Source organism: Dioscorea cayenensis, chromosome 4 (assembly GCF_009730915.1).
Source record: "Dioscorea cayenensis subsp. rotundata cultivar TDr96_F1 chromosome 4, TDr96_F1_v2_PseudoChromosome.rev07_lg8_w22 25.fasta, whole genome shotgun sequence".
Taxonomy (NCBI): domain Eukaryota; kingdom Viridiplantae; phylum Streptophyta; class Magnoliopsida; order Dioscoreales; family Dioscoreaceae; genus Dioscorea; species Dioscorea cayenensis.
In genome coordinates, this window is record NC_052474.1 from 4,290,111 (window position 1) to 4,308,509 (window position 18,399).

The 18,399-nt window shown below is 34.2% G+C and overlaps 2 protein-coding genes across 2 annotated transcripts; both read right to left on the bottom strand.

Annotated features, from left to right (window-relative positions):
- Positions 1-7,483: 7,483 nt before the first annotated feature.
- On the bottom strand, positions 7,484-13,113 carry LOC120258575 (pentatricopeptide repeat-containing protein At5g62370-like). The gene is made up of 4 exons (XM_039266036.1): positions 9,892-13,113; positions 9,682-9,780; positions 9,130-9,239; positions 7,484-8,459 (listed from the first exon to the last, which is right to left on the bottom strand). Exon 1 carries the CDS (start codon positions 13,111-13,113, stop codon positions 9,979-9,981), a length of 3,135 nt encoding a protein of 1,044 aa, XP_039121970.1. The 3' UTR covers positions 7,484-8,459; positions 9,130-9,239; positions 9,682-9,780; positions 9,892-9,978.
- Positions 13,114-13,341: 228 nt separating this feature from the next.
- On the bottom strand, positions 13,342-17,357 carry LOC120259472 (histone-lysine N-methyltransferase ASHH3-like). The gene is made up of 13 exons (XM_039267083.1): positions 17,166-17,357; positions 16,956-17,094; positions 16,738-16,849; positions 16,521-16,620; positions 16,268-16,346; positions 16,014-16,185; positions 15,855-15,935; positions 15,501-15,663; positions 14,318-14,345; positions 14,094-14,187; positions 13,947-13,998; positions 13,756-13,851; positions 13,342-13,568 (listed from the first exon to the last, which is right to left on the bottom strand). The coding sequence occupies exons 1-12, from the start codon at positions 17,175-17,177 to the stop codon at positions 13,786-13,788; spliced, it is 1,098 nt and encodes a 365-aa protein (XP_039123017.1). The 5' UTR covers positions 17,178-17,357; the 3' UTR covers positions 13,342-13,568; positions 13,756-13,785.
- Positions 17,358-18,399: the final 1,042 nt, after the last annotated feature.

Sequence of the window (18,399 nt, forward strand, 5' to 3'; positions counted from 1 at the left end):
TTATTGGTTGTACTTTTCAAGAGTAGAAGGACTAGATGGGAAGAGATTAAAGGTAGAGAGACTAAATTGGATCATTTTTAAGGGTAGAGGGATTAGTGGGCGCATTTCTGAGTAGAGAGACCAAAAGAGAACAAGAAGAAAAATAGAGGAACTAATTTGAGTATTATATTTTTATAAATAATAAAAATAGTTTCAGTATATATATATATATATAGAAAGAGATTTTAATTACATAATACATATTAAAAATAATAAATTTGGAACAATGATCGATAAAAAGATGTAGTAAAGGCTGCCATTTTTATAGACTCAATAACTAAATTGGCCCTTCACATAGATTATATATGTACCCTTTTATAACTTAAAAAAAAATAATAATAATTTGGAATGTGTAGTTGCCCTCTGTTTTTTAATTAAATAACTCTGATGTGAGCCTTATAAAAACAAAATCATTAACTTTTAAATTCACTCAATTATACAATACAAAAATTGGTAAATAATATATATATATATATATATATATTATTGATGTGTATGTGTTGCACAATTGATTGATAGTTGGTTGACAGAAAATTAAACAATATTATCACAAACACAAATTTAATCCGTAAAATCAATTCAAAAATGTTGGACGCATTGCTTGCTATTGATATTTATGTATATGTATATTATTTTTTATTTGAAAATACGAAACAAAGGATCACCAGGTGATTAAACTTCAATAACTAGTCGCATGTGGAAATTAATGTTTTGGTCAACAATAAAACTCTCAAATATGAAAGCTACCTTATAGACATATATGACAATCATATAATCATCTCAAGTACAAGCCGTATTTTAATCGGATAAATATTACACTTATAATAAGAGAGTTGATATTTCACTCCTCTCACACCTTAAAATTAATGATTCAATCTCATAACTTGTTTATATTTATCAAATATATATACATAAAAATAACCAATTTCTAATTAATACCAACATAAACTCAAATTTCAAACATATTTTAATATATTGTGCATATTAAATAGGGAAAATGATCACGTCATCAAGCCCTTAAATTTTTTTCATTATTCTAAAAGTTCTTAATTTTTTTCAAATCATACTCTAAACATCTTTATGGTTACTAAATTATTATTATTATTATTATTATTATTATTATTATTATTGTTTTTTTTTTCCAAACTCAATAAGAGTAGCTTAATTTTGCTTTTGCTTCAGCCTTGATGAGAGGTCGCCCCTATGTTAGACACGTTCATCTCAGCCTAAGCAAAAGGTCACAAAGGACATCTTAGACATATTTAATTAAATTTAAAAACAAATTAAATAGAGATAATTTTAAACTTGATTAATTAATTTAAAAGGCCAAAAATAATTACTGGAGATATTAAAATTTAAGAAAGAACTCTAGTTGGCTTTGCCTATTAAATCATGTAGTGATCATTCAGGTTCCTCAAGGCTGGCATCTCACACAAAATAACATTTTCATCCACTTTTGGATAAAATTATCAAGTAAACCTTATATTTTTTTTAATACACAATTTAACTAAATATTCAATTCTCAATTCTATTATCTCTGTTCCTCACATGAATCACTTATTTTTTAACTATTTTTTTTTTAATAAATACAAACTCCCTCAACCCTGCATTGTGTTGGAAGCAAGTCTGGCAAGTTAATCTCAAGGCCTTTTATTTAAAAAAGAAAATAAACTACCATCTCTAGATCTTAGCTAAAATTTTATTTTAAACTTCTAAAAAAATTATCAATTTTGTTATAATATAAATTTATTTTATTTATTTTTTTTCATTCTCACATAAAGTCACAGCTTTGGTTGAGTCAACAGTGAGTGGGGCGGCCAGCAACTTCTCCCAACCTTTATTAGTAGGCCTCTTCTCCTCCATCATCAATTTCTTGATTAAAGTACAAGTGTACAACTTTGAAAAAATCAATGAAGGGGACCAAGGAGCTCAGGCCACAAAATCCTAAATTAAAGGAGGAAAATAACAACGTTTTTTTTTTTTGCTAAAAAAAATAACAACGTTAGCAAAGAGTCGTAGCTAGTAGTAGACTAACTAGCAGCAGCAGAAGTAGAAGAATAAAGATGGAACTCTATTCATTGATTCAAAAGGCATTAATTGATTAATTTAATGATTGATAGTTCTCTCTAGAGTTATTGACCCAAAGAAAAAGCGCGAGGCAGGTCCAGCCTCCCCCTAACTCCTTGTTTGGTTCATAGGCCGGGAGTGAGAAAGAGTAAAAAAATAAAAATAAAAAAAAAAATAAAATAAAATAAAAATTTATGTTTGGTTCAATAGAGGAGTGTGGAGGAGTAATCTATTTTTTTATTTAATTGGAAGGATGAGTGAGGAGAGATATAATATGTATTTTACTAATTTGTCTTTTTTATATAAAACTGATCATAATAATTTTTTTTATGTATTTAAGATTATTATGTACAAACTTTGTTAAAATTAATATTAAGATTACTAATAATATTATTTATACAATATTATTATTATTATTATAAAAAATAATATTATTTTTAAACTAATACTATAATTATTCAATTTTTTATATTATTATTCAAAAAATATTATTATTAATCTTCAATTGACACATTAAACTATTAAGAAAATAATAATAATGTGAAAAATAAAATAAAATTTTAAATAGTTATTATGGTAATTTCTCAAATTAATAAAGGGTAATTTGGTATTTTTATAAAAATTTAATAAGTAAAAAATAAGGTTTTAATAAATAAAAAATATAATGAAAATTATTGGAAATAAACAAAGGACAATATTGGTATTTTATGTTATTTTAAAAAATAAAAATAAAAACACTCATTTTCCCAAAAAAAACCTCAATTTCGGGGAGTGGGTTATGAGGGGGCACCCTCCTCACCCCCTCTCACCCTCCCTTCACTCTCTCAAACAAACACTCACTTCACCCCCAAACACCCCTTCACCCCTCCCCACTCCCCCATCCAAACACATTTAAAAGAAATAAAAGAAATAATAATAATAAAAAAAACTAAAACATTAATAACACAAGTGCATAAGCACTGAAAATAGTCTCCATTCAATGTATGGTACTAGTTTGTAGGGCTATAAACGAAGCGAGCCGAGTCGAGTCGAGCTTTGCCTTGTTCAAGCTTGGCTCATTACTAATTAATCAAGCTCGAGCTAGAGTCGAGCTTTCTTCGAGCTTCATTTTTCATGTTCAAGCTTTGCTCGTTACTATTTTAACCGAGCTTGAGCTCTAATCGAGCTTATTTCGAGCTTCATGCTCAAGCTCAACTTGTTATTAAAATTCGAAGCTTAACCTTATCTCGTTAGCTTAATTAAGGCTTGACTATTTTTTTATATTCTATTTTTTTATTTAATAAAGTATCATTTAAAGTTTATTTAATGAATCATTATCAAGTGTGACTCAACTCGATTTGAGTTTGAGGATTAAAAAAATAATTCAAGCTTGTTTATGGAATCATTAAGGTTTGAGTTCAAGTTTGTTAAAATCTTCATTAAATAAGTTAACAAATAATTATAATTATAACAAAATAAACATTGTGATGTAACTAATTGTTACAAATAAAATTGGAAATGATACTATAAACGAGATTTTAATTATACAATAAACAAGTTGTTCAAAAGATTTAATGAGGCGAGCTTGGTGGTGTTCAAGCTTGGTTCGTTTCTCTTACAAACTTATTTAACTTAATGAACTAGCTGACCTGAGCTTTTAACGAGCTGAGCCTTTAAATAGTAGTTTAGAGCTCTATATGTGTGACTCAAATTGACAACAATGACATAGTCACATATACACCTTAATATACATATATACATACATATATATATATATATATATATATATATATTAACGAGCTTACAACCGAGCTTATAAACGAGCTTGTTTACGAGCTTGTTAGCGAACTGTGTTCGCGAGCCAAAATAAGCCTAGCTTTCAGCTACTCAAGCTTGGCTCGTTTATAATATGAGCTGAACAGGAACGAGCCCTTGTCGAGTAAAACACCGAACCACTCACGAACGGCTCGACTCAAATACACCCCTACTAGTTTGGTTTTCTCTCTCATCTTCTTCATTGTGATTGTAACTGTTGAAAACAGACACAATAGCCACCTTGTCAGGTTCTCCTCAGCCTTTTCATATTCACCATGCAATTGAAAAGAGCCACAGAATATTCTCCTTTTTTTTTCTTTTATTTATTCCTCTTCACTTAATTCATTGTGCCCCTGTCAATGTCATTGTCATTCTGGTGATTGTTTATGCAATGCAAAGTTGTGACCATTGCTAGCTTGGGCAGGATTTTTTATATATAATGATTTTAGTATAGGCAAGTTTCTAGAAACAAAATTGTGATTTGTTCGTTTTGTTCAAAAAATAAATATGAGTTCAAATTGAAAAAATAATGTAAATAAACCCCTACACGGCTACACCCATGGCCCATCCATCTATTTCATCTCAACCTTGTATTTGGGGAGTTAAACTCTTAACTTTTCACATGCGAATCAAATGTTCTTAGAAAATTAATTCAGTAGATTCAATTCCGTGACAGTTACCATGGAATTAAGACGTGACTTATTCTTAGTTATGAGTTTATAAAATTTATTATTTATTTATATAATATAAGAATAGAATGGTAGTTATCTTAAAAGATTGATACCCTTTACTCTAAAAGTTATCAAATTGAAGCAATTCAATAAGTGAGGATGAGCCAGATTTTATAAAATGGATGAAAACAAGAAAATAAATAATAATTCACTTTTTTATAAAAGAATTGAATTGAGATATAGATAAGCAAATAGAAATGATTTAGAAAAGCATATAAATAAATATCATTTTTTAAGAAACATATAGGGTTCGTTTGATTTATACATGAGTACATCACAAGAAGTACAACATTGTCCAAGTGTTTGAGTATACCACAAATATTTGTATTGTTCTTTGTTTGATATTTAGTGGACTTCACAAAAAAAATTGTATTGTTTTTTGTTTGATTTACATAAGTACTGAACTAAAAACTGTAAAAATACTATGATACCTTTTGTATAATCTTTTATTGTTTTAGAAAAGAAAATTTAGAACAAAATATTTTAAAATTTCTTCTTATTTTTAATAGTCACCACTTAATTTTTTTATAATTTGTAAAACTATTAGTGCATAATTATATTTTTTACTTTCTAAAATACATTAATTAATAATTTTTTACTAAATATATTTTTTTATTTCCAAAATTTTTTGATTGGATTGTGTTGATGTGTTGTAATTTTTAATTTTAATTAGAGGCAAAACTGTCTTTTAATTGTGTTGTACCACAATTAAAAAGCTATATTGTGGTTTTTGTGGGATAAAAATTTTAGCAATTTGTATTGTACTTAACTAACTTCTAATGATGTACTCCAATCCTATTTGTAAATCAAATAAAGGGTAAGAGAGTTTGTGCTATGTTATCCTTCATTTTTTCGCATATCAAATACACCTAAATAATTTTTTAATTTCACAAATGGAGGGGACTGAAATATGCAAAAATATTATAATGATTGTCTACCATGATGATGTGAATATATATATACATCGTATGAAATAGTCAAATTATATAACTTTCGTAAAAATAAAATTATATATATATATATACAATGTGGGCAAGACATTATTGAATATCTTTTATTTAAACCTTAACCACGTTTAAGAAGAGAGTCAAACACTAGACTTCACGTGTAGAAATCAAATGTATTACCATCCGATAAACCTCGCCCATGTTTGAAAAAGATGTCAAACACTCAACTTCCTGTGTGGGAGTCCAATGCCATTTTCTTTATATATGGTGGGAATATCCTTAACCATTCAACGATCTGGATTGAAGAACTTACGACAGACACTTGTTTTTCATAATTTAGAATAATATTAATATTTATGGCCTCTCAAATATCTATATAACCCCAGTTTCCATTCTCCGTCCAAAGTATGTACTTTTCCTTAACACTTCTCATAAAAACAGAATTGTCTCCTTCTTTTTCTTCTTTTTAGAATCAGAGCAGATGTTTCATGGAAGCTTCCTTTATCCACAAAGCTCTTTGTTTCAGTTTCTTCACCTCTTAATTATGATCAAGTCTCACATCATTTAACTAAATAAGTTCACTTTTAAACCGATTAAATTAAATACTAAAGTAAAGGAGTTCAATGGCTCTGGACAACTACTCTTTTGTTTTTTATCTGCATGCCAGTACAAATGGAATGAGTCAGAAGTTCATAACTTTTGTTCTCCATTAAATTTTTCACTATGACCAAGATGTTAAAAAAAGTGCCAAGTGCTGCATCAGCTCAAATTGATAGTTTGTAGTGCATTGATATTCAGAGTCTTAATGTAGATCAACTTCTCTGACCTTTTTATGGATTTGAATGCCATGTTTCTCATTGAATAATTCTTCAATCCTTGATAAATAGTGTGAACATTGGAGTTCAAAAATGAAAAAGGAAATAAAATAAAAAAATGAATAAAAATCCAATATTCTTAAATCCTTGATAAATAGTGTGAACATTGGAGTTCAAAAATGAAAAAGGAAATAAAATAAAAAAATGAGTAAAATCCAATATTTTTGTTTTTTCTTTTTTAAATCACATGATGAAATATTGAAATGTGAAAAAGATGGCACAAAGCCACAAAGGTATGGAAGAAAATCAAAATAAAAGCATTTTAGATGTAGGATAAAGTAACCTGACTTTTAGGCCTGAGGAAAGGTCATCAAGTAGCATTGCAAATGTGCAACATCACTTTTAAACAAACAAACTTTGAATTCAAAGTGGATCCTTTATAACTGCATTAAAGATTAGAACAAACAAACGCCATACAAATGCATGAGGTTAGGCATCCTTTTACATATAAAGTACCTGTCATTGCCGCTTCGTTAAGTTAGTAGTGTAGCCTGAATGATGATGTATTAATTAATTAATTAATAAATTAATTTGCTTGCACACCTCTACAAAATTTAAATGTTATTCATATATATATATATATATTTATCACAAGTCAATTAAAAAATTTTATAAAAAAATCAATATATATTTCATAAAATTTGCAAACAGATCTTCAGCCATAAATATATATGAGCAAATAAAAACATCTACATATAAGCTACTTAAAGCAAGCAATTCTTTTTGTTAATTTAATATAATGATATACATAAAGTCTTAATTAGTTGTTTAATTTTTTGGTTAACAAGTATGATGCTAAATGCTTATGATGTTGCTACTCAATGGATCACTTCAGTAGTGGTCTGATGATTCATTGGAACTGTTTGTTTGGCATATCTCTTGCTGCACCAGATCTCCACTAATAGAGAAATTTATCTAATACCTAAAAAATAAATTATATAACTTTGAACGTTTCAAGAGTTTACATCCTAATCAATAGTTTTTAAAAACAAAATCTGTCATGAAAGTAAAAGTAGAATTTGCCCAAAAGAACAAAACAACATTCAGAAATGATAACTGCAAATGTGAAGCATATAAACTGAATTTCCATTTCAGGGGACACCACCAACAATTAACAGTAAGTTAATAAAAGTATTAAGCTTACTGGACTTAATCAGAGATGTTTGTTCTGCACCATCACACGAAGATTTCAATATCTGAAGTCTCTTCCGAATCGACCCACAATAAAGATAAACCCTCGCGAAGCACATCACGTTCCATCGAGTAGTACCACTTCAGCTTCTACATGCAACTCTAATGATGTTCATCAGTTTATGTTAGCAAATGCGATATTTTTCCATCCGCAAAGGAATCCAGCTGCTGTTGTCAGATGCATGGTCTCTTCATAAACTTCTCACAACCTTCAAATCACAATTAAGATACAGATTAATGACAGGAAACTTCCTTGACATCTTTGTGTAATAATATAAAAAAAAGGACTGAATTATGAAATCATTCAAGCTATTCAAACAGCTTCTCTATCATGAGTTTTATATGAATAATTATATCTGTATGATATTTATGTGAATATTAAAGATCATATTAACCTGTACATTGTAATGTATGTGTCACCTTCTCATTGATATCAAGATCATTGACAAAGAAAAGAAGACCAAGGCAGATATATAATCACTATCTAACCAGTATGCATCATGATGAGATATCTGACAATCATTTGTCACCAGAAGCATGTGGAAAACCTAGAGTTTTGCTTGATGGCTGGGGAATAATTTTCTCCACTTCAATTTGTCAATAAACAGATAACCTGTATAGGCCAACTCTCCGACATGACAGAAGGGTCAATTTTCAATGTCAATAAACCCAGATTCTTCTTCTAAATTAAAACCTGGGCTTTATGTGGACGCTCTGATGCTTAGATATTGGCATAATGTTCAAGTCTCCAATCAGATTAGGGGTCAGGGAGAATTGGATATTCCAAGGGGCAAGGTGCTGCTGATCAATATTTCCTGTCATCAACAAAAAATTACCCCAACATTTAAGTTTAAAAACAGAAGTTGGTGATCAGAAACAAATGGATGACATGGCAATTGGTGGGAAAGCTAGCGCAAAAAGTTTAGTAGTTAAACAGAAAATTGTCTAATTGAGCAAGCATATAAAATATTACAACCTTAAAGGTTAGACATCATCAAGATGAGCCCAATAGCGGTCCAGTGAAAAATAAGTAACCCATTCAGAAACCACTCTGAATGGAATCACGCATGCTGGCTTTAGAAAAAAAAATATTGTAAATGATCAATTCAATGGAGAAATACACTCAATGGGCATTCAAAATGGAATCACGCATGCTGGCTTTATAAAAAAAAAAAAGCAGTTCTGATTTTGTTTATATTTCAAGCAACTGATTTGCTTATTACCATAACTTGTGCATTATTGCACTATTAAGTACATATTCCACAAGTAGCATGATAATAATTTTTCTAAAAAAACACTAGCAAGTTTGATGGATAAAAGGTAGGGAGCACCAAAACCACCAAGCAAGCATAAAAGGGCAAGTTTTTTAGCTATTGGCTGTAATCAAGAAAACAGGAAAATCATATTTGATCAATTTGGTTGACAAAGGGCAAAATTCTTTGCAACCTGCAACCTCTGCAATGGGAAATAAATTGATGTGTGTACCAGTGATGCTATTGCTGAGGAGCGTGTTTTGACGCCATACACTGTACAGTGACTTCATCAGCTTATATCTTTTCAAGAGTGATAAATCTTTCAGGTTGCTCCATATGCATCTTCACACAAAAAGAACAAACAACCATCAAAGGTTGGCCTGCAGCCAATGTTGTCTTTCAAGAACCAGGAAAGTACATACATTTGAGTCAACGAGAGCTAAGGCAGCATGAACATCGCAATTGAATACTCATTCACTAATATTAAGGAATCAATGTTAAATTATCAGCTGCCGTTCATAGGCAACTTGATTTAGCAATCATGCCAACTAAGGGTGATTGAAAAGCTCCAAGTTCTAGAGTGAGTATATATTACAAAATGTAAACAAAATATTGTCATTTTAGAATCCTTTATTACTAACTAGCTTAAAGCAATGCTGTTTGAGTAGCCTGTATTGAGAAGACTATGCTGGTGTTTAATGAGATCAAGCAATATAAAACCGACCAAAAAACCAGAAAAATAAAAAATCAATCATTTAGTGATTTACGATAAAAGATTGTCCACCTAGATTGTTGAAGTAACAGTTGTCAATGTCCCTGACTCTCACCAGATAGCACAAAAAAGAGGCATCTGGATGCTGATGCTCACCCTTCAGGCAGAACCCTTCAAGAAAAACATATATGCTTAATCATCAGAGTAAACTCATCAAAACTATATTTCTTTTTTATATGCTTTCCAGGCAGACAAATAAATTAAATAAAAGGGAATATTTACCTGCCCAGAGAGGAGAATTAATCTCAGAGAGACTGACATGCATCATCTATCAACTTCCGATTTTTTTTTAGTTACAGAAAGCATTACTCACTCATAAACTGGTATATTTTTGTCAATCACAAGAGCCAGATCATATTCTCCATGTTTATAACACATATTGAGCAGCTGTTTCTTTGCCTCATGATCCGGAGTTTTTCCTCTCTTAAGCATCATGTCGAAGGTTTTGTGAGCCGCCTGCAAACCTTCCTCTTCCAAGAGCATGAAGAGCAATTTGTTATATTTATCATGCTGTGGCATATAGCCATGTGAAACCATTTCCTCAAATAGTTTAAATGCAAGATCACTAGCATGACTTTGACAGAGGCAGTCAAGCAATCTATGACATGAAAATTTGCTAGGGAAAAGCCCTCTCTTCCGCATCATGTGAAAAAGAGATAATGCCTCCATCCCTCTTTGAGCAATAGAATAACCTTTAATAAGTGTATCAAGAGTAACATTATCAGCAATGCATCCATCCCTGTTCATCTGGTTAAATAATTCAGTCGCACGATCGATCTCACCAGAATTGATATGGGCGCCCATTAAGATGGTACATGCCACTTGGTCAAGGACAATACCAGCTTTGTCCATAGAATCTATGAGGGCATTAACATTGTTTCTCATATTAGCTCGACAAAATCCATTAATCATCCCAGTGTAAATATGTAAATCTGGAACCAAACCAACAACCGGGAGAAGTTGTATATACTCCCTAGCTAGCTCAATTTTTTCTTTAGTAGTTCCACATTGGATATTTTGAGTTAGCCTTCCTGATGCAATAGTATTTCGTGATAACAACTTAAAAAGCAAGCACCTTGCTTCCTCCAATTTTACAGCTAAAGAAAGTTTCATTTTTTCATGCCTCGAGACATTTCTACATATACCACTGATCACAGCTCCAAATGTGATGAGATCAGGTTGAACCTGGTTCCTCACCATCAATGCAATTAGATCTAGTCCAAGGCGAACATCCCCTTTCTTAAAGAACTGGTTTATGAGCATTGTATAAAGGACTGTGTCTGGCACAAAACCATCCTCCAGCATCATACGCAGATATTTACCAGCTGTTCTAAACATGTTGGTCTTCGTCAGTCCATTAATAAGAGCACTGTAAGCATGGGAACTCAGTTGTATATCGCGATCCACCATCTCATCAAACAGATATCGAGCATTAACAATCTTTCCCATCTTTGAATAACCATTGATGAGTGTGGTGTAGATCACATCATCTGGCATGACGCCTGCCTCTAGCATCCTGTCAAAGGTGAGCACAGCTTCCTCCATCCTCCCTGCTTTGCACAAAGATCTTATAATTGAATCATAAACGTCAACAGGAGGCCTAAAACCCTGCTGTATCATCTCATCAAAAGCTCTCAATGCTAACTCTATGTCTCCACGCTTGCAGTGAGAATTTATAATAATTGAATAAGTAGCCAGATTAGGAAGCACACCTCTCCTTCTCATATGACATAAAAGAGAGTAAGCATCCTCTATCCTATCCTCCTTGCACAAACATCTTATAAAGAAATTATAATTAGAAATTGAAGGCTCAGATCCATGCTCAACCATGTTCTCCAATAAGAGATAAGCAATGCTAAACTTACCCCGTGAGCAAACGGCTCCTAACAAAATATGGAGAACCACTTTCATTGGGATTATATTGTATCCCGCCATCTCATCAAACAGAAGCTTGACTTCCCGCTGCAACTCCTCATCCGAATCAGAAGTACACAATCTGACAAACCTCGAAGCGTTGATGTTGCAACCATTCCTGGACAGACCATCCAAAACCTTGCAAATCATCCAAAGCTTATGATCACATGGGAGATTCTTAATCAGCAACCGAAACATAAGGTGATCAGGGATGATGCCACAGTCAAGCATTTCATCAAACCACTTCTGCACCTCCGACAATCTCTTAGCCTTGCAAAGTGCGGTTATCACTGCAGTATAACAATGCAGATTTGGTGTCAAACCATAACTCTTCATTGTATCAATAAGTTTCAACGCAAAATCCACATCAGTGTTTTCACAGTACCAGCTGATCATCATATTGAAAGTAACCACATTTGGCTTCAGGCCACATCCCACCATTTCATGGAACAACTCCCAACCCTCATCAACAGAATTAAGCTTCAGGAATCCATAGATCATTGTATTATACAAGTATGCATCTGGCTCACAGCCAATCCTCTCCTTCAACTCCTTAAAAAGATCAAGAGCCAAATTTATCCTTCCTTCCCTGCAATACCCATGAATCATCACCGTGCACAGCGTACGATCCAAAAAGAACCCATGCGACTTCATGATCCTACAAACTCGCTCGGCGTCCAACATTCTCTGCCCTTTGCAAAAGCCATAGACCAAGGACTTCAACAAACGGAGAGAGGGTCGAATGCCAGCACCAAGCATTACATCAAACAAGAAGCGTGCTTCATTCAAGTAACCCTCGGAGCACAACCGAGGAATCAAAACGTGATAAGAGGACTCAGGAGGGAGAACACCAGCTCCGGCCATGCGGATAAACAGGGAGAAAGCGTGCGACAACTGCTCTTTGGCACATAATAGCCGAAGTAACGCGCCGTACGAGGCTAAACTCGGCAAAGATTTGAGCTTTATGATGGCATCAAAAAGGGATTGGGCTCGGGGAAGGTCTCGTAGCTCGCAGTAGCATAGGAGCATTGAGTCAAGAAGGGATGGATCGGAGATGGACAGAGAGGTGAAGGAGAGGAAGACCTGAGACGCCTTGGTGAATTGCCGTGAGGAAAGGAGGGGGCGGAGGAGGCGGGCAGGGTCCACTGGGAGGCCTAATGAGGAGGCATAGCGGGCAGCGGCGAGAGCGTCAGGAGTGGAGGAGCATATGATGATGCGATCAAGGACGGAGAGGGCGACAGAGGGCAAGCCCCGGCGGAGGAGGGAGGCAAGGAGGTAGAGGCAGTGGCCGCCGTGATTTGGCATGGTGGATGGTTCAGGGGCAACAAGAAGAGCGGAGGAGGAGGGGGTTTTGGCAATGCCAAAGGAGGACGGGAAGACATGGAGGGGGCTTGGGTTTCTTTGGTAGCGCAAGCATTTGATGAAATGCCGAAGAGAGATTCGGTGAGCTCGCACAGATGTGATATGGGCGAGGCTTTTTGGCGGCTGTGAGATGGAAGGCGCGGTAAGAGGAAATGTATGAAATCTCATGGATAAAATAAGACATTTTTTTTCCTTAAAAAAGAAAACATACTTTGGTTCCAATGGGGTTATATAGGATGATTTAAATTAATAAAATTAACATCATTTTCACAAACAACCAGAAGGCACGGTTAGTTACATATCATCTGCAAATCTAGAGTAGTGTAAGAACACTCCACCCATGTTCATTAAAGCATCCATCCACCAAATGGGCATATGCTAACATTAGTTGACAACTTGAAAACATGTATGACTTTCGCTCCAAAGCTCCAAAATACAAAAGTTACAATTGGGTCAATCAATCAATCATCAATGTTGTTACAAAAGTATTGTGTTCGATCAATTAGTGACATTGATCGAACTGTAACGGTTAAACCACTGTGGTCAAGGTTTGCATCCAAAGAGAGTATCAAAGATGCAGCAACTGAACAAACTTTATGAAGGAACTGCATTTGGGTTTGCACCTGCGCCAAAGAATACATGTGAGCTCTTCAACAAGAATACTCATCTTCAGCAAAATGTTTATGTGATATGGTTGGAATAGCATAAAAAGACAACAGCAGTAAGTGCCGCAAGTCATTCTAGTATGCGTCAGTTAAAAGGTAAAAATTTATCATAGGGTGTCTAGTTCATGAGGGTAAAAGTTCTCACATGGGGAAATGAATATGGAAAGTAATTGGATCACAGAAGGTCCCAATCCTCTTTGGACAGATCAAGAATTGTAATCAGACCTTCCTCGTTGATAATCTGTCAGCAGATTCAAAATGTCAGTTCATTCTGAGATCCAATTTCAAAACTTTAATCCACAATATCTTCTAACAAACAATGAACATGAACTTTACAGTGTGTTTTCTGGTATAGCTGTTGAATTCTAATATGACGCCACCATAGTACCTGCAGCAGTTGAAAATTGAAATTTATGCATTACTAGAAAAAAGGAAAGGTAGTTTGACTAAGCATTTAATAGGTTAGAAAAGCACATTCACTACCTTTTAGCACGGCGGCACCATATCCGAATTACTTCCCCAATGCAATTCTGGAAGCTGGTCTTTTTCTTATAAGGAAGAGAAAGATATAAACTTCCTGCATTAAGGAGGAAAGAAAACAATCTAAAACAAGTCTAGCGAAAATCATAAGCTTTTCCTTTGACAAATATCAAAATATTAGGTCATAAACAAGATGATTTAAGGCATAATAAGGGTGTATGCTTTACCCATTTCTGGTCTCCCCCCTGGAAAATCCTAATCAAATAAAAGAAATCAAGTAAGTAAACTGGTCTAATAGAGACTCAACGAATAATGATGAGAAAGACAAAATTCAGTAGCTAATACACATTTTGAAATTTATAAAGTGTCACAAAAGGGCATTAAAAACCTCTTCGTATGGTTAGCAACCAATTCTTCATAATACTCAGGTTCTATAATCAAATTTGTCCTTTTCACATATGTAATAAAACTAATCAAGCCAAAAAGGCTACCAACAGCAGACACACAGTACTAGGATGCAGACTTCCCAGAAGTCATAATGAATCCTTGTGTACTACGATGTAAGGGTCTCCTATCCTCTACCAGAAATAAAAGCAAACTAATCAAACCAGATTCAAAAGAGGTTTGGACCGAAGGATTTGAATTTTGTTATGATGAAGAACTCAACACAATTGTAATGGGGCAATGAAGATCATATGAAGAGAACGAAGGAAGAAAAATGTTAATAAGCAAGATGGTAAAAGAAAATGATAAGATTTTTCTGACTTTGTTACGAAGCATGTAACTTAGTTGTAAGAGGAAGAACAGTTTCTACAAGATGAGTTGGTTACATTAAATATCCAAATAAGAGCTAGGGAGAGAAGCAAATCTGGTAGAAACAATATAAATTTTCCAGCGTACCAAATACACAAAAGGCTCATATAGTAGAATTTTAAAAATGAAAGGCCAAACAGCAGCCTTCAAATTCTTGAAAGACGATAATAAATCAATCTCATTTGAGGAAAAACTGGTAGAATGAATAATCAATTCCAATCCACAGCCTTGGAGATATTAGCTACTAAATTCCCAATAAAGCTCAGTCATTAGTTCTTCTACTTATATTCATTGTTAATTTCCCCGTCAGAATTGTATCATGCTAACAGATAGAGTCAGCCCAGTAACCAACATAACCATGGTCGAATTTCTTGGTCTGCCAGTTCTCGATTTCCTTAGGTGTTTTTGACTGGTGAAATTTCAGTGATCACATAGAACCCAATTAGAATGTCCTCCGAATATCAGATGCAAGAAAAATGTAAGGAGTTCCATTTCAATGAATGTGGCTTGAAAAATGACACAATTAAAAAAAAAAAAAATGAAAGCCTATTCTCATGCATCCTTTGAAGTTTGAACTATTTAAACCAATGAACTTACATCTTTTCCATAAAGGAGTGCTTGGACAGTGGGTGATGAGGCTGCCATCTCACAAAGGACCAATTGAAGCGCAGCATCTGACTTGCTAGGCTTGTTACCTAGCTTCTGCCGGCAAGCAGCAGAACCACAAAAGCAATCTTGATCTGCTCCAAACTGCACAAATCTGCAGATCTCATGGAAGCTCATTCTAAGAAAGAGGAAATGCAGGCTATAAAAAAAAAATTGATACTCAATTGAGAAAACAAAACATAAATCAAAGCCGAATCATAGATTGTGAAAATAAAGGCATGAAGACAAAGTATTGAGCACATTGACGGGAGCAGATTGATCAGAATAAGTGTGAAAACAGCATACTGGTAATCATAAGTCAGCTCTTCCCCCTTTTTTATGTCACGAGTTGCAAATATACCAATGCGAGTTTCACCATCAATTGTCCTGAAAATATTTTGAAGGCAAAATAGTATATCAAGAACAAGCAGTGAAGAATTGACAAGGGAACAGCAGGATACCAACCATTTCTGCATTTCTGTATTGGGCTGACAGCTATGATTTATATATCTTGATTTGTTTCCCTTATATGTGGCATCAATAACCATGTCGCGATTAATCTCACACAAATAAAAGTTGGTCTCACCACGGTGCTTCATTTTCCACAACCTCTCCTCACAAGTTTTGTCATCGATGACTGTCACAGGAGAAATTCTATTTCCATAAATAAATATCTGTTCTGAGAATTCAAGCTTAAAATATAATACAAACAATGCTACCTTCACCAACATATTCAATCACAAAATCCCCTTGCTTAATTTCTTCATCTGCCACTAGTCCTGATCCACATTTTTCTGTCTGCAAAAAACATTAAACCATCATAAGTATGAAAAAAAGAGGAATGATATTAGTTAATTCCTTTTGGAAAAGGAAAAGTTTGTGATTGAATGAAAGCATAGAAATTTGGCTTCCAGACCTCTCTCTGGACTGGATTCATCATGGAAAGTAATAGTAGAACAAATAAATAGATACCTCAACTAATTTCATTTTTTTCACAGGTCGGCTTTGAAATGGTTTGTTGGCACATAAATTACCACAATTACAACTCTGGGAGCAACTGGACAAAAGCATTCTGTGAAATTGAAATACAACATGGATCAACAATCAACACTAAGAAAAACAACATTTTAAGTCACAAGAATAGCAACTGCCCACCATTCCAGACATAATTAGCCAAGAAAACACTCACCCACAAAGGCAATCCTTGTCGCAAACTGCAGACTGGGCAGAAGAGGGGCTGCAAGAGCAAAATATACCATCATCCTCAGCTCGGCGTTTCATCTTCTTGGTGAGGTACAAATCTGAAAAACAAGAAGTTAAATACCAAAGAATTCACATTATCTGATAAAAAACAACAATAATGATAAAGAAAAAAAATCAATTCAAACAGCAAAGAAAGAAAGATACTGCGCTTTATGAAGGTGTAGGGCGTGGATTTTCGCTTCTTTAGCCAGTCCGGGAGTTGGAACTCGACGGGATGATGGTCATCGAGTTGCTTGAGCATTTGGTCGAACACTTGGTCGACGCTGCACAGCCCGCCGCCGATCTACAAGAAAAGGTCCTCCGGATGAGAAAAACGGTGGGCAGCCAGAGAGAAATCGTGGGAGGGAGCATCACCTTCTTCTTCATGGCTTGGATCAGTGTGGCGCGTTGGTGCGGCTTCTTCTTGGACTCTCCACTGCCACCAGGGCAATTGGAGATGGAGACTAGTTCCTCGAGTTTGTGGGGCGGGTGCGTGATCACAGCAAGCGGATAGCGAGATGCTCGTAACTTTATTCCCCTTTGTTTATCCGATGAAGATATAATAATAACCGATTAAGATGACTACTGAACAATATTATTCTTTTCAATGATACTATTCTTGTAAGGATATCAAATTAATCGTGATATCTTCAAATGGTTGGCATGGGATAATAAAATTTTTACTCTGAACAATCCCATAAAAAAGATGTAATAATTTGCTTATGACCACGCCTCTGTTTGGAATTATTGCTGAAGATTGATCACACTTTCCTCTTTTGGATTTCCGCAACTCTTGTAGTAAAAATACATAAGTGAGAAGAATCGTTTGTTGCTATTAAGAGGAGTATCCAATTCTTAGGGCGTTCCAAGCATATGTCACTGGCTAGCTTCTAGTCCACTTTTTTCGACCCCACCTTAAGAGGAGACTCTCTCTACAGCTAGAGCTTTTCAATATTTTTCTTCTTTTGATATTTCAACCTTCAGTGAACCTTGTTGTTATTTGACATATTGTACTCTTCTATCTTTTTATTTGTTTTTCTTGTTATTAGCGGTTGGTTTTTTTTTACTTACCCCTTCAATTTTTAATGAAATTATGGTTTATTCATTTTTTTCAAAAAAAAAAAATTTCCCAATGATGCACCATCTACGGCATCAACTTTCTGTCTCTCTAATGTCACATCACACTTATAATCATCAATCAATCGATGTTTTTATTATAACCCTTTTCTCTTTTATCCAATCGAAGCTCCATTACTCTTCATCTTCATTGGCCTCGTCACCAATAACCTCTACCACCCTTTACCTTTTTTCTGTCATGCCTACACCGGGCATATAGACAGAGGGGTGCAACAAGGGCAAAGGTAGTGGTGGCAGAGGCATAAATGGAGGTGAAGGGCAGGGGTAGCAAAGGTGCATGGCAAAGTAGATTAGATTAAATAGAAGACAAAAGAAGGCTATGATTAAAAGAAATCGTGGGATGATTATAAGTGTGGCATTGCACCCAATATAATAAAAGGAGCTAATGATGTGGATGCCATGCTATTTGAAAGAGCTATTCAGAAACTCATTAAGTAATGTTATACTTGCACAATTGATTTTCCCAATAGTT

Bases quoted from the DNA above. Each gene is read 5' to 3' on its own strand.
- LOC120258575 (XM_039266036.1), bottom strand. From the start codon at position 13,113: ATGAGATTTCATACATTTCCTCTTACCGCGCCTTCCATCTCACAGCCG.
- LOC120259472 (XM_039267083.1), bottom strand. The intron at 14,188-14,317 runs GTAAAGCATACA...TCCTTAATGCAG, and splicing joins AGGGGGGAGACCAGAAATGG to GAAGTTTATATCTTTCTCTT. The intron at 13,999-14,093 runs GTAGTGAATGTG...CAACTGCTGCAG, and splicing joins TGGTGCCGCCGTGCTAAAAG to GTACTATGGTGGCGTCATAT.